The 15155-nt window shown below is 36.7% G+C and overlaps 1 protein-coding gene across 3 annotated transcripts; it reads left to right on the plus strand.

Moving 5' to 3' along the window:
• Window positions 1-1137: 1137 nt before the first annotated feature.
• On the plus strand, window positions 1138-14945 carry LOC131152392 (U-box domain-containing protein 43-like). 3 transcript variants are annotated; one of them, XR_009135935.1, is made up of 5 exons: window positions 1140-1651; window positions 2417-3863; window positions 3971-4289; window positions 11631-13211; window positions 14683-14945. XR_009135935.1 is itself a non-coding variant. In XM_058104247.1 (4 exons), the coding sequence occupies exons 2-4, from the start codon at window positions 2631-2633 to the stop codon at window positions 13124-13126; spliced, it is 3048 nt and encodes a 1015-aa protein (XP_057960230.1). In that variant the 5' UTR covers window positions 1138-1651; window positions 2417-2630; the 3' UTR covers window positions 13127-13374. The 3 variants fall into 3 exon arrangements, 1 of the variants encoding a protein (XP_057960230.1); XR_009135934.1 differs by lacking the exon at window positions 14683-14945 and adding an exon at window positions 13996-14673; XM_058104247.1 differs by lacking the exon at window positions 14683-14945 and having other exon boundaries at window positions 1138-1651; window positions 11631-13374.
• Window positions 14946-15155: the final 210 nt, after the last annotated feature.

Below are 15155 nucleotides of genomic sequence, written 5' to 3' on the forward strand. Positions count from 1 at the left end.
TTACTTTGTTTTATTCATTTATTTAATCCTTCTTTTAAAGAAAAAACAATCTGACTTCATTCTCACCCAAGAAATTATTATTATTATTATTATTATTCCCAAAAACTGTATATTAGCACCTTGTTTGTAGGGTTGTACTTTTCTTACAAAAGATTATTCTTATTTACTAGCAAAAGCTTGAAGTTCGTGGTTGGTCACGATCCAAGTTTATTTGTCGGATAACAATATGAATTTATATCTAAATTTAAATTATGTAAATTTTTATAAAACATAGTATAAAGTTTTATTAAATTTTATTTAAATTCACTTAAATTTAATTTTAAATTTTAAATTTGAAATTCATACCCAAAGCATATTATATATATGTCGTTTACTAGTTACCTGTTATGAATAATCATTATATAAATAATAATATAAGATTTACTCATTGAGTGTGTTTATGCCTTGGTATAAAATGATAGCTTGACTCTTTAGTAAGTTTAACGTTTCAAGTATTAAAAATTAGAATTGTATATAAAGTTTTGTAAAAGAGGGTGATCCTAGCTTTTATAAAATTGACTAGTATTTCTAAACATATTTAGTCTACTTATTACCCTTATTAAACATACGATGCCTACGTTAATTTATTGCGTTACTGTAATGTTTATTATGTGATTCTTATTTTGCTTACATGAATTACTTATTAGTTTTGCTTACTCTGCATTTGATAGTTATGAATGTATTATTTGTGGTAAATTGTGGCATACTTTTAATTGACTAGTTAAAAAGAGTGCTCTAACTAATGTTGCATGATCCTCCATAAGTTGTGAAGCATTGAACCCATGATTTAATTTGTAACTTATTCGACTTGATCATATTTGAATCGGAGTTGAATTCAAATTACTTACAGCATTGAATGCCACTTGCAATTCCATAAACTTATTGTTATACTATAAAAGTTATCTAAATATATTCATACAAATTTTTAATATTTTATATTTAATAAATAATTAATATAATTTTATAATCAAAATATGTTCAACTTAACTCAGAAATTTTAAAATTTATAATCAAATTAAATTCAAACGATTTTGAGATTAATCGAGTTAAAATTGAATTTCAAGCTTCAAATTTTGAAATCCGAGCACCGAAATTTCCCATTATCTTCTTGAAGTTGTGACGAGTTACACCTTCCTCGCATTGACTAGGCTGACGATAAAATTTAACGGTCAAATCCAACAGTCACCAACGAAGCAAAGAAGGAACAAATTCCAGGAAAAGACGATTCGGGAAGTAGGGGAACTACCAAACCCGCCAGGCACAAAAAAAAATAAAAAATCTTGAAACAGCTGCTTACTGGGCTTGTTGATTGGTCTGGATCTGTATGGAAATTTCAAGGAAATGTTCTTCCATACCACGTGTTTTCACTTTTCAGGGAAGAATATTGACTTAATTAATCCAAGTCTTTTTTATTTTTTAAAAAATTTAATGATTAGTTCTCGTTGAGTAACAATGGCACGGTTCCCTTTTCTCAGTCATGCAGGTGAATGTTGGGGGGTTTACCATCATGATTTTGACTGAGAAAAGCATTAGAAACTAAAGGAATTAATCAATGGCATTCGAGCTTTAGCTGTTCGCAGAGACAGACGGACTGTTTGGAAAGCTGTTTGAGGTAATTGCTTGCTCTTGTTTCGACTGCTTTCAGGGTTTTTGGGGTTTTATTTTTTTGCTTGGGATTGGTTGGAAACAGAGAAACAACGTTTCCGAGTTAGACTTTATTGTCTATTATTATGTATTTTATCATGTGTTCGTCTTCCTGTATCATATGTGATCTCCAATGATGTTGTAGCCACTCATTTTCCAGTACTTGTTTTTTCCTGAATTCCCTTTTATATCCTATTCGAATCTCCAGTGAGGGCTTTCGTCGGATTTGATTAGTACTACGTTTTTTTTTTTTACTTAGGAAAAAAATTCTTCCCGCTTTGGCTTGGGAGAGGGTTTCAACTTTCAAATTCTTGAAATGGCTTTACTGACTGTTCTTCGCTGAATTTTAATAAAATACTCTGCTTTACTGGGTGTATGGATTCAATTTAAGACACAAAAAAGGAAAAAGGAATGTTCAGCCGTTTCTCTTTCCCCCATTCATTTTGAAATTGAACACTAACTAAATGTTTGGTACAAAGGAATGAAATGGAATTGATTCAAATGGAGTCGAATATATAACTTAGATTTTCTCATGCTTCCCATTCAAATTTTCATTCCATTTCTTTCTGGCTCCCATTCCATTCGCGAACCAAAGGTGATGTTAACAGTACGAAAATGGTAGCTTCATTAGTTTATAGTTTAAATGAACTTTTTAACTTGTTTTTTGGATTCAAACCTGAAACTATTTTCTTTAGAGGGGCATTCAGTTAACACTGTTTTTTAATTGATACAGCTTTGTGTTCTTTCCTCTGCTGATGTTTCTCCAAAGCATTTTTCATTGAAATCTTGAAATCTGGCTAATGCTTAGCATCAAAGGAAGTAAACTTGTCAACTAGAGCAGCTGGAAGCAAGAATATATGTTGTGGGTTCTAGTGGTTGATTCCATATTCTGAGATGTAAATGACATTCCTTGGTTTCAATTGAAGTTTTGGCATGAAGTTAATATAATGGCATTGGAACTCATACCAATAGGCACCATTTTGGCGGTGCTAACAAACCAGGTTATTAAAACAGCTCATGCTGCAAAGGATGTGCTTTTTGAGAAAGAAAGTTTCAAAGTACTGGCAAAGCATCTCTTTGAAATTGAACCTGTCTTAAAGGAATTGCAGCTACAAAAGCTAAATGATTCACAAGCTGTAAGGCATGCTCTAGAATCCCTTGAAGCAGATGTCAAGAGGGCTAATAACTTGGTTGACAAGTACAAAAACTGTGCCCGTTTCTATTTATTGATCAAGTGCCGCCACATAGTTAAGGAGGTAGAAGAAGTCACCAGGGATATTGGACGTTCTTTGGCTGCTTTACCCCTTGCCAGCACTGAAGTACTATCAGGGATATCTGACGCTGTGACTAGGTTGCAAAATGAGATGCAGAGAGCAGAGTTTGAGATTTCACAGTCTCAACGACGAATTGTTGACAAGTTGAATGAGGGTCTAAGAGAGCAGAAACTCGACCAGGGCTTTGCAAATGACATGCTTGAAGACATTGCGAGGGCAGTTGGAGTGCCAGTTGAGCCCTCGGAGATAAGCAAAGAGCTAGAAAGCTTCCGAAGAGAAAAGGAAGAAGCTGGGATTAGGAAAGAAAGGGCTGAAGTTTTCTTCTTAGAGCAGGTTATTGAATTACTCTCTCGAGCCGATGCTGCAAAAGATTATGAGGAAGTCAAGAAGCAGTATTTCCGAAGAGTTCAAGTTATAGGGCGATATGACCAGAGGGAAGAATATATTCCACCTTTTAATTCTTTCATTTGCCCCATAAGTGAAACTGTGATGACTGATCCTGTCAGCCTTTGCACTAATACCACGTGTGAGCGAGCAGCAATCAAAGCAAGGTTTGACCGTGGGGAGAGAACTGACCCAGAAACAGGAGATTTTCTTGAAGATATGTCTTTGAGGTCCAACCTTCCTCTGAGACAATCGATTGAAGAGTGGAGAGAACTCAATTACTGCCTCAAGATCAGAGCTTCAAAGGCAAAGTTGCAATCAGGTGAGGATTTATCTGTGGCAGAGGCCCTCGACCAAATGCAGGCCCTCATAAGAGAGAATCCTGTTAACAAGGACTGGCTTTCCATTGGCGGCCTTACTGACATCATTATCTCTATCCTTGGAAGTTCACACAACAAAGATTTGAAGAGGAAGATCTTAATTACCTTGACGGGCATCATAGAAGGGCATGCGAGAAATAAGGTCAGATGTTTCAATCTTCCATGCAATTAAAAAAAAAAAAGAGAACTCAACATGCATTTTGCTTCTAATAATATTCTAAATCCATCAATTTGAATTGCATTATATAGGACAATGTGGTTGAGTCTCAAGCACTGGATCACATCATTTGCTGCTTAGGGCGTGACGCAAGCACATCAAAATCTGCAGTTGAATTGCTATATGAGTTATTGCGGGACAGATCTGGTTGGAATGTGTCTCTTTTCAGGAAAATCACTCAGCAATCTTCGGCTATGATTTTCCTTGTTACCCTCCTTAAAGGTCCAGTGAGAGAGTCTGCAGAAAAAGCAAAAGAAATATTGACAAAGCTATGTGATGAAGATGAAGATAGCATTGCTCATGCTGCTAGAGCAGGCTGGTATAAACCCCTGGTTGATCGCATTGTCCATGGTAAAATAATTCATTTCCTCAAAATATTAAAAGATAAAACCCCTTTTCAATGTCTAGGATTCCAGCAATTAATTCCTAGCTGTGAAAGAAAATAAAATTGAATGGAGTTGATTTAGAAATGTTTGTACCACAGCACTTCCACTGAAAAAAAAAAAAAACGAAAATTTAAAAATGCATGGAGAATGATAATAAGGGAATTTAACAGGCACTTATGGATATGGCATATTGAAACTAAATTATTCAAATTTATTTTCCATTGTATTTATGGTGCAAACCATGCTTTGGAATATAGCCACTCCCACCAAAAATAACAGTGAAAGAAAACCAAACTGATCCAAAAATCCGACCCAAACTGAATCATAAATTCGGTTAACCAATTTGTTCTGCTCACTTTTAGTTCATCTTTTTTAAGATTTTTAATTTTTGACTAGGTTTTGGTTTTTAATGTTCATGAACCAATGGTTACACTTATTGAATCGATTGTATTTAATTACAATATATATTATTTATATTACATATTATTATATAACAATATATATAATATATTCTAAGGTTACAAAATAGTATGTACAAATATTTTTGGTTGATTGGTTTATATAAACAAAGTGCAATTAAACACACTAAATCAAAACCTAAGCAAAAGATCAATTTTTTTAAAAAAAAATTATGATGTTATGGGAATAATTTAGGATCAGATAACCGAACCAAACTGAACGTTTGGTTAGCTGATGAGTTTGGATTAGTTATGGTTCACAAAATATACTAAACCAAATCCTTTGGTTGGTTCAATTTTTAGAGTTTTAGTTTGGGTAACCGAACCATGAACACCCTTACTCCCAAGTGCACCTATGAGGTATTTCAAGATATGTATAATTGCATCCCAATGACTTGTTTTCAGAGAATCAAGAAATAAGCTCACAACATTTGTTGCGGATGATTTATCGGGCTGATTGATTATGAGATAGTTCTCCTTCCCAACAAGTCTCCAGTATCTTCCATTGTTAGTCAACAAATGACCCACATTTGGCACTAACTTGCTGTTAGGATTCATTAGTTTATCGATAGGTTTGGATCCTAATGCCTGGTCTCATCTAAAAGATCTAGAACATACTTCCTCTATGACAAAACTATCCCCATGACAGATCTAGATACTTCAATACCCTAGAAACATTTCTATGGCCCTAAATCCTTGGTCTAAAATCTAGTTTTTAGAAAAGGCTTCAGGCATTGGATGCCTCAACCATCATCATCAACAATCACAATATCATCCATACACATAGTGAGCAAAAACTAACATAACCTATATGACAATAATAAAAAAAAATGATCTTCTGTGCACCGCTGAAGACCAAACTCAAGTTCTATGGCACCGAATTGACCAACCCATACTTTAAGAGATTGTTTCAAACTGTACAAGGATTTCTTGAGCTAACACACTAATTGTGACTCCCTCTGAGCAACAAACCTAGGTGGTTGCTCCATATAGACGTCCTCTTGATGATCACCATGTAGGAAGACGTTTTTCACATCTAATTGATGCAGATGTCAATGACACATGGTGATTAAGGTGATGAACAAATGAACGAAGGTAACTTTGGCGTTTGGTGAGAATGTCTCTGAGTAATCCAAGTCATACACTTGAGTGTATCTCTTAGAAACTAACTGTGCCTTCAAACAAGCCACAACCATTTGGATTGACTTTTAATATATACATTGAGCGACAACCAATCACAAACTTGTTAGGAGGAAGAGAGACGAGTTCCCAAGTATCATTATCCTATAATGTATCTCTTCGACCATTGTAGTCCTCCACCTAGATGGAATAGGGCTTCAGGTACAAGTTTTGGAAGAGCAATAAAAGGTAGAATACTAACAAAACAATAATACAAGGATGAGAAGAAATCACAGCACATAAAAATTAGAGATTGGATGTTGGGTACAAGTGCATTTACCTTTTCAAACATTAGTTGGAAGATCAATATCTTTGGGAAATAGGATCATCAAATGAGGGAACTACAGGTGTAGAAGTAGAAGTTAGAGGGGACTTTCCTCCCTTGAGTCTTTTGTTGTGCATACACTCGCAAATTACGATGATCAAAGTGGTGAGAAGGACTAAAACTAGATGAACATGAGATAATATGTTAGGGTCTAGAAGGCTAGGTAGAGGAAATGACTCATCTGTTGAGAATTCCACTTGTGAGTTTGTCCCACATTGGAAAAATTGAGTGAATGATGGGTCTTTATATATATGGTTGGACCCAAGACCCAATAGGCTTAAGCTTTTGGGTCAACTTGGTGCTCACCCATGTGTATCAAGCCCACCCATGGGCTCCTCCGATGCTAACAAGTGGTATTAGAGTCCTGTTCTTTGGACTCATTAGGATTTGTAAATCATGGATGGTAATGTTGATCGTATGATTAGCTTCAATGGAACCAATTGGGTAACTTGGAAAACAAAAATGTAAGATCTTTTATTTTACAAAGATTTGGATGGACCTATTGAGGGTGATAGCCGAAAGCCTCAAAATATGAGTGATAATGAGTGGAATAGGCTTAATAAAAAAGCCGTTGATGTCATCCGTCAATGGATTGATGATAGTGTTTTTCATCATGTTTCTACCGAAACTTCGGCATATGAATTGTGGAAAAAATAGTCTTTATGATAGAAAGTCGGTTACAAATAAAATTTTTCTTTTCCGAAAATTGGTGAACTTGAAATATAAAGATGGTGGTCTTATTACTGAGCATTTGAATGAGATGAAAAATATTATTAATCAACTTGCTACTATGAAAATAGTTTTTGATGATGAGTTGTAGGCCCTAATGCTTCTTAACTCTTTTCTAGAAAGTTGGGAGACTTTGGTTATGACAGTTAGTAATTCGGCTCCCAGTGGAATTGTTAGTATGAATCAAGTAACTAACAGCTTGTTGAATGAAAAAATAAGAAGAAAATCAGTCGACTCTTCTCATTCAGAGGCACTTGTGACTGAAAACGGGGGGAGAGGTAGAAGCAAGAGTAGATCTCCTCACTGTTGGTATAAATCAAAAGGCTAGTTTAGTTTAGTTTCAAAAAAAGATATTGAGTGTCACTATTGTCATAAGAAAGGGCATATGAAGCGGGAGTGTAGAAAGTTGAAATTCAAGGAGCAAAACAAAGAGAAAAATTTTGAGAAAAAGCATGAAGACACAACTTCAGTTGCATCTGATGGTGATCTTATGGTGTGATGAAAGTTGCATTAATTTGACAAGTCAAGAGACTAATTGGGTTATTGATTCCGGTGCGTCATTCCATGTTACTTCTTGGGAAGATTTCTTCACTTCCTATTCCAAAGGAAGTTATGGAGTTGTTCGTATGGGAAATGAAGGTTTATAAAAAATTGTTGGCATGGGAAATGTTTGCTTGGAAACAAATCTTGAATGCAAGTTAGTGCTCAAAGATGTGAGACATGTACACGACATTCGACTAAATTTGATATTTATTGGAAAGCTTGATAATGAAAGGTTTGACAACCATTTTGGTGATGGAAAATGGAAGCTCACAAAGGATAATTTGGTGGTGGCTAAAGGCAAGAAGACTAGTACACTTTATATGATGCAAAGTAAAATTGGTAATGGTGTTGTGAATGCAATTGAGAGTCACTCTTCCATTGATTTGTGGCATAAGCGGCTTTGGCACATGAGTGAAAAAGTAATGAAACTTTTATTCAAAAAGAAGCTTCTACCCGGGATGAAAGGTACCCCTCTTAAAGCTTGTGTTCATTGTTTAGCCGGTAAGCAACATAGAGCTCCTTTTTGTACAAAGTTTGTTACTAAAAAATCTAATATTCTCAATTTGATACATTCTGATGTATGTGGCCCTTTGAAAGTTAAGTCTCATGATGGTGCACTTTATTTTGTTACTTTTATTGATGATTGTTTAAGAAAAGTTTGGGCTTACACTCTGAAAACTAAAGATCAAGTTTTAGATGTGTTTAAGCATTTTCAGGTCAAAGTTGAAAAGGAGACCGTAAAGAAGGTGAAATGTGTGCGCTTGGATAATGGTGGAGAGTTCATTGGCCCATTTGATGCATATTGTTATAGCCAAGGCATTAGACATCGAAAGACTGTCAAGAGAACCCCTCAACAAAATGGAATTGCCAAAAGGATGAACCACACCATAGTGGAGAGAATGAGATGTATGCTCTCTCATGCGAAGTTGCCAAAATCATTTTAGGATGAAGCAATTAGGACGGCGGTGGACTTGATTAATTTGTCTCCTTCAACTCCTCTTCTTGGTGAAGTTCTCGAAAAATTTGGAAAGGTAAGGATGTAACTTATGGTCACTTGAAAGTGTTTGGTTGTCGGACATTTGTTCACATTTCGAAAGATGAAAGATCCAAACTTGATGACAAGACAAGGCAATGTATTTTTCTTGGCTATGAGCATGATGAAATTGGATATTGATTGTGGGATCTGGTTGACAAGAAAGTTGTTAGAAGTCGGGATGTTGTATTTTTTGAAGATCAAACAACCGAAGATTTTGGCACAGTTGAGCGACCACAATCTAATGGGAATGATTTTGTTGACTTAGAGTCACCTTCTCCACCTTTGGCACATGATGAAAATATGGAAGATGTTCATCCACCCCTTGAAGATGTTAAAAATGATGAAATTCCTAGTGATGTTGAAGATGAAAATTGAGGGGGAGCAACAAGTTCAAGAGCAAGCGCCATTGAGAAGGTCTTCAAGAGAGCCAAGACCTTCAACTAAATATCCATCAAGTGATTATGTTACTCTAACGGATTAAGAGGAGCTCGAAATCTATCAAGAAGCCATGAAACATGAAAATAAAGTTGAATGGTTGGAGGCTATGCAAGAGGAAATGAAGTTTATAGTTGACAATCATACTTATGATTTGGTTAAACTTCCTCATGGAAAGAGAGTTTTGAAAAACAAATGGGTGTTTCGGTTGAAAAATAATGGAAAGAATCTTCGGTACAAGGCTAGGCTTGTGATAAAAGGCTTTGGTCAGAAAAAGGGAATTGAATTTGATGAAATATTCTCACTGGTTGTGAAGAAGTCATCTATTCAGGTTGTTCTTGGCATGGCGGCAAACTTGAATTTAGAAGTTGAACAACTAGATGTAAAAACCGTTTTCTTACATGGTGACTTGGAAAGGGAAATTTACATGGAACAATCGGAAGGCTTCAAACAAAAAGGAAAAGAGAATTTAGTGTGCGAAGTAAAGAAAAGTTTGTATGGGTTGAAGCAAGCACCACGGAGATGGTACAAGAAATTTGATTCTTTCATGATTGATCATGGTTACTCAAAAACCTCTTCGTATGATTGTGAAAAAAATTTCAGATGGTACTTATATTATTCTCTTACTCTATGTTGATGATATGCTCGGTGTAGGACAAGACTTTTCCAAGATTGACAAGTTGAAGTTAAAGTTGAGCAAGTCTTTTGCTATGAAAGACTTGGGACCAGTAAAGCAAATTCTTGGCATGAGAATTGTTTGTGATCGTGAAAATGGGCAAATTTGGTTGTCTCAAGAAATGTACATTGAAAAAGTGTTTGAGAGGTTCAATATGGATAAAGCAAAACCCGCTGGTTGCCCACTTTTTAGTCACTTCAAGTTTAGTACAAAACAAAGTTCAACAAGTGAGAAAGACAAGGAAGAGATGAAGAAGATTTCTTATGCTTCGGCCATTGGTTCTTTAATGTATGCAATGGTTTGCACAAGACCGGATTTAGCTCATGCCATTGGAGTTATTAGTCAGTTTCTCTCTAATCCGGGAAAGGAGCATTGGTTAGCGGTAAAATTTATTCTTCGATACCTTAGAGGCACTTCAAAGGTGTGTTTGTGCTTTGGAAATGGTAGATCTATGCTCCATGGATTCATGGATGCCGACATGGTCGGTGATGTTGATGCTAGAAAATCAAGTTCAGGTTATGACATGACATGACTAGGACCCCAAACAACAAAATGGACTAACATAAAAGGGCTAACTGCCCATATATTGACTTAGGAAGCAAACGAAACATGTGATGCTTTCCCAATTGACAAGACTCAAACTTAAGATTAGACATATAACTCAAAGTAGGGACCAGTTGTTTTAACTTGTGGATGACCAAGGCGATAGTGATTTTGAAGTAGTGTAGTGCAATTGGAAGAGAGAGCAACTCAAAGTAGTAAATTCTACTAGTCTCACGTCTTCTGCCAGTCATCTTCCTTGCCCCAAATCCTAAATAACAACAGGATCAAGAAAGAAGGAACACAATATTTTTGTGACCTCATAATCTTTACTAACAGCCTAATTGGCATGAGATTGAAGGGGGATTTAGGAATGTACAAAATAGAAGAAAGAGAGACTGAAGGAGTACGATTTACCATACCTATCACCATAACCCACAGACACATAATAGTTGACATGCAGGCTGTAGGATTATGTTTTTGAGCTAAAGATGCAATGTGATGAGGGAAGCATATTTCTGAGATTTGGAAACTCCATCCCTACACACACACACACACATGCAAACATGTGCAACTTTCCAATTAGAGCAAACCACTAATACATGATGAACAAGATGGACAATTAAATGAATGACAGACACTGGAAATATTACTGTTTCAGGCCCCAGTGAACTCAATAAACATTGGCAAAAAGCACCAAACAATCATTCCAGAGACAGTAAGTCATGGCCAATAACTTAATAATATGTTTATAGAGGTATTTGAACAGTGAAGGATCAACTCAGCCAAAAGAACATGCCTATAAGAAAGTTCATGTGCTGGTGCGTGGGGTCAGCCCGGCCTACCCTCAACTGGTGTGTGGGGGCATATGGGAGCAGCTGTGGCGATGGGATATCAGTGGTGGGCAGATTGTCAATATCTTTGGATGACTATGGTATTGGTTTTGCAAAATCTAAAGGGGGGTTTGTGTTCCTGAACTGGCAGCGTCATCCAGGGAATTTCCAGCGGCAGCTGCTGGCTGGTTTTTAGGCCTAATAAGGTGGTGCATGGAAATTCTCCCATGATTGTAGATGTGCAGCAGATTTAGTGTTTTAGGTTTTGGTTTGATGGCAATTGTGGCAATTACGGTTTAGGTCTCAGAATCATGCTCTGATACCATGTTGAAGAATTGGGTAAATTGGAAGGCCTAATCTCAATGATAGGTCTCTCTCTCTCTATATATAATATATGCCAGAATATAACAATGACCTTGTTCCCTTACTAACGCCCTAGCTCACACTTACTAACACAGCAATAATATTAGATAACTACAGTAACTAGTAGCATGTTTGATTTTATCCTTTAACTAAAGTTGGTTATGTATCTGATCACCTGATTCTTTCCAGGGCCAGAGTCGTCTAGGATGTCAATGGTGAGAACTCTTGTTAATATGGAACTAGTTGATGAAAATATAAAGGTTCTTGGTGAAGAACGTGTGATTCCTCCTTTGCTTGCAATGTTATCTGGAAATCTTCAATCTAAAGAATTGTCTTTATCTGCACTTATTAAGCTATCTGGTTGCCATGCCAACAAGGAACTAATTGCAGCCGCTGGTGGAGTTCCTTTAGTTTTGGAACTAATGTTTTCATCCCATGTACACACAAGTATTATTATTAAATGCTCTGAAGTCCTTGAGAAACTTTCTTCAAATGGTGATGGAATTAAATTTCTTGTCGATGAAAATGGAAGACGACTTGAGTTAGAGTCAATCATTGCAAAATTACTAGATTTTCAACAGAATCCCATCTCATCCCACAAGGTTCGCAGGCCTGCTTTACATGCACTTCTTGAAATTTGCAAGTCTGAAGCAGCACTTCTCAAGACTGCTGTGCTGAATGCTCATGGTGTTTCTCTTGTTCTTCCTCTTCTTGATGATTCTGACCCAGAAGTTCGAGACATTGCGATTAATCTTTTATTCCTCTTCTCCCAGCATGAGCCAGAGGGTGTAGTAGAATACCTTCTCAAGCCTAGAAGGCTGGAAGCTTTAGTTGGATTTCTTGAGAATGGTGAGAAGGTTGACTCACAGATGGCGGCAGCTGGTTTATTAGCCAATCTCCCAAAATCTGAAGTATTGCTCACGATGAAGTTGATAGAGTTGGAAGGGCTAGATGCCATCATAAAAATCCTAAGTTCTGGGACAGTTGAAGCAAAAGAAAATGCTCTTAGTGCACTCTTCAGGTTCACAGATCCCACAAATCTTGAGTCACAGCGGAAAGTGGTTGCACTAGATGCATACCCTTTGCTGGTGAATTTTCTCAGTGCCAGTTCCGTTACGACGAGGGCAAGGGCAGCAGCTCTCATTGGTAATCTCTCATTGAGTAGTCCAAAACTCGCTGCTGAATCCAAGCCCACTTTCTGCTGGTGTTTCCCACGAGCAGGTGTCCCTCTATGCAAAGCACATGGGGGTATCTGCAGTGTAACTGCTACTTTCTGTCTATTGGAGGCCAATGCCCTGCCTGAGCTGGTAAAACTCCTGCAAGAAGAGGTTGATGCAACTGCATATGAAGCAATTCAGGCACTTTCCACATTGATTCGGGAAGACTGTCCTGACAGAGGGGCCAGTGTCTTGCATGAGGCTGATGCCATAAGCCCCACACTGGAAATTTTGACTTGGGGAACAGATTCTTTGAAGGCAGAAGTTTTGGGGCTTTTAGAGAAGGTTTTTATGTCTAGGGAAATGGTCAATTGCTACGGATTAAGAGCTAGGCAACTCCTGGTTGGACTAAGTGGCCGAAACATGCAAGAGGATAGCCATCTTGGAAGGAAAGCGGCAAGAGTCTTGTCACGTATTGAACGCTATTCAAGATCTTCAACGCTTCTTGTTCCACGGTCAAATGGGTGAACATTTTGTGGATAGCTCTAGGCTTTAAACAGCCTGCTTTGCCTTTGCTATGGCATGTTGACATCCCCAAGACATTGTGTACATGGTAAAATATTCTACCAATCGCTTTTCTAATTATAATTATCCAATTGACTCATGGAACCTTGTTTACTTATTCTGCTATTTTGCTGAACTGACTACTTGAGGGGTAAAATTTTAATCTGGCTATTGGTTTGGGTAGCCATAGTTCATTATGTCCTTACGAAAAATGCTTTGCCATGTGTAATTTCTTGAGGGGAGCTTGATTGAATTATTTAAATACATAATAGGGCACATGAATTACCCGTTTTGAATATGTATAAAACTATCATCTCCAATGCATGCAGGCGCTATATATGTCTCAACCTAGAGCATTCAATTCATAAATCTTTTGCTATAATATCTAGTTCTGGTGGTGATCCAAGTGCATGCAAAGAAGCATAAAATTAGAATCCCTGATTATTCTGGTAGAAGTTTGATCATACATGATTGGTGAAGCCTCTTCCATGAGGGATGTGGTGGCTTCCGTTTGCTCTTTCTTCCTACCAGAGTTCCAGGAGAAGTTTCTGTGTCTGTTTAACTAAATGGTTGTTCTAGTCGATTCTGTTTTTATTTTAGCCTCTGATTTTTATATCCTCTTCTGTTGTTTGATTCTTGAACTTCCCACCACCTGCAGTGCCTCTTTTCCCTTTCAAAAAGGCATTTTTATGCACTCACAACCATAGCCCAGAACTCATCATTCTGTTTATTTCTTATTTTAGTTCTTTTGCCATGGATTGCGAATTAATTTTTAAATATTTTGAAGGATACCTTCCCTTTTATTCCTTTCCTGCCATGGTTGAAATTTGCAGTCGGTAGCAATACAGGGGGCTTGTCTGACAATGAGGGTTTCACATAAGAGTCAACAATTTACATTTAAGCTGAAGTCCAATTTGGATTTGTTCCATTAATATTGGGACTCTGGCATAATTTGGTGAGGTTTGTGAGATATGCTTTCAAAGCCAACCCTGCAGCTCCAGTTAGAACCACAAAGGGGCTGGAGTAACTGATATAAGATGGAATGGACTGCCTTAATGTAGAGTGCAGCCAACGTCAAGTGAAAAGGGCGCTGCCTATGGTTATGCCAGAAGAAGTGCCACTAGGCGGTGAGCCGAGAACATCAGACAAGGCATGTTTTTCAATCCCAAAAGAGAGTATGAAAATATTTTGACTTGAGACCCTTGAATGCATAGATCTTTCACAAACCATGTGCACTTCCAGAAATTTGTGTGTTTTGACCGCCTAAATGAAATAATTTTTGAATTGTAGAGTTCAGACATTGAATTTTAAATTGTGTAGAGTCCTATTTAGTTCAAATATTCTTGTGTTATGTTCAAATTTACTTCAAGTTTGAATTTAAGGCATGAATTTTATGCTCCAAACAGAGTGTAAAACATCTATTTCAATTTTTATCATGTAATTGCACAAAGAAACTCTCAAACTATTCACCTTGGATGAAATTGAACAATCAACTATCTAATTTTTTGTTTCTTGGGCAGCTTGACAATATGTACACAGATACCCAATGGACATTCCAAGAAAAGTTATTATGATTTTCTTTTGCTCAGACTGTTGTAGGTCATCAAGGTACTGGTGGTGAACAGAAATATAAGGATAAAGTGGATTATTAGTTGTGTTTGACAATATTTAATTATTAGATAATCACTACTCTCTTAAGTGATTCTATATAAACACTTTTATGGTACAAACACTACTATATAGAATGCCTGCTTGGCTTCAATTAATCCATAAGCACTTTTTATATTAGAATAGCTTATATTACGATAATGTGTTTATGTACAAAGTAAAAAGTACTTATTGAGTTTCTCACATAATATGTATTTTATGTCAAAAAAAAAAAAAAAACTCACTTACAAAAGTAGTAGCCAAACAACTATGTGCAAAGATGACAAATATCACATTGCAAGTAATATTCATAATATAGATAGAACTTAGGTAAGACAAAAACATG

The sequence above is a fragment of the Malania oleifera genome, chromosome 3, assembly GCF_029873635.1.
Source record: "Malania oleifera isolate guangnan ecotype guangnan chromosome 3, ASM2987363v1, whole genome shotgun sequence".
NCBI lineage: Eukaryota > Viridiplantae > Streptophyta > Magnoliopsida > Santalales > Ximeniaceae > Malania > Malania oleifera.

Bases quoted from the DNA above. Each gene is read 5' to 3' on its own strand.
- LOC131152392 (XM_058104247.1), top strand. From the start codon at position 2,631: ATGGCATTGGAACTCATACCAATAGGCACCATTTTGGCGGTGCTAACA. The intron at 3,864-3,970 runs GTCAGATGTTTC...TGCATTATATAG, and splicing joins AAGGGCATGCGAGAAATAAG to GACAATGTGGTTGAGTCTCA. The intron at 4,290-11,630 runs GTAAAATAATTC...GATTCTTTCCAG, and splicing joins GGTTGATCGCATTGTCCATG to GGCCAGAGTCGTCTAGGATG.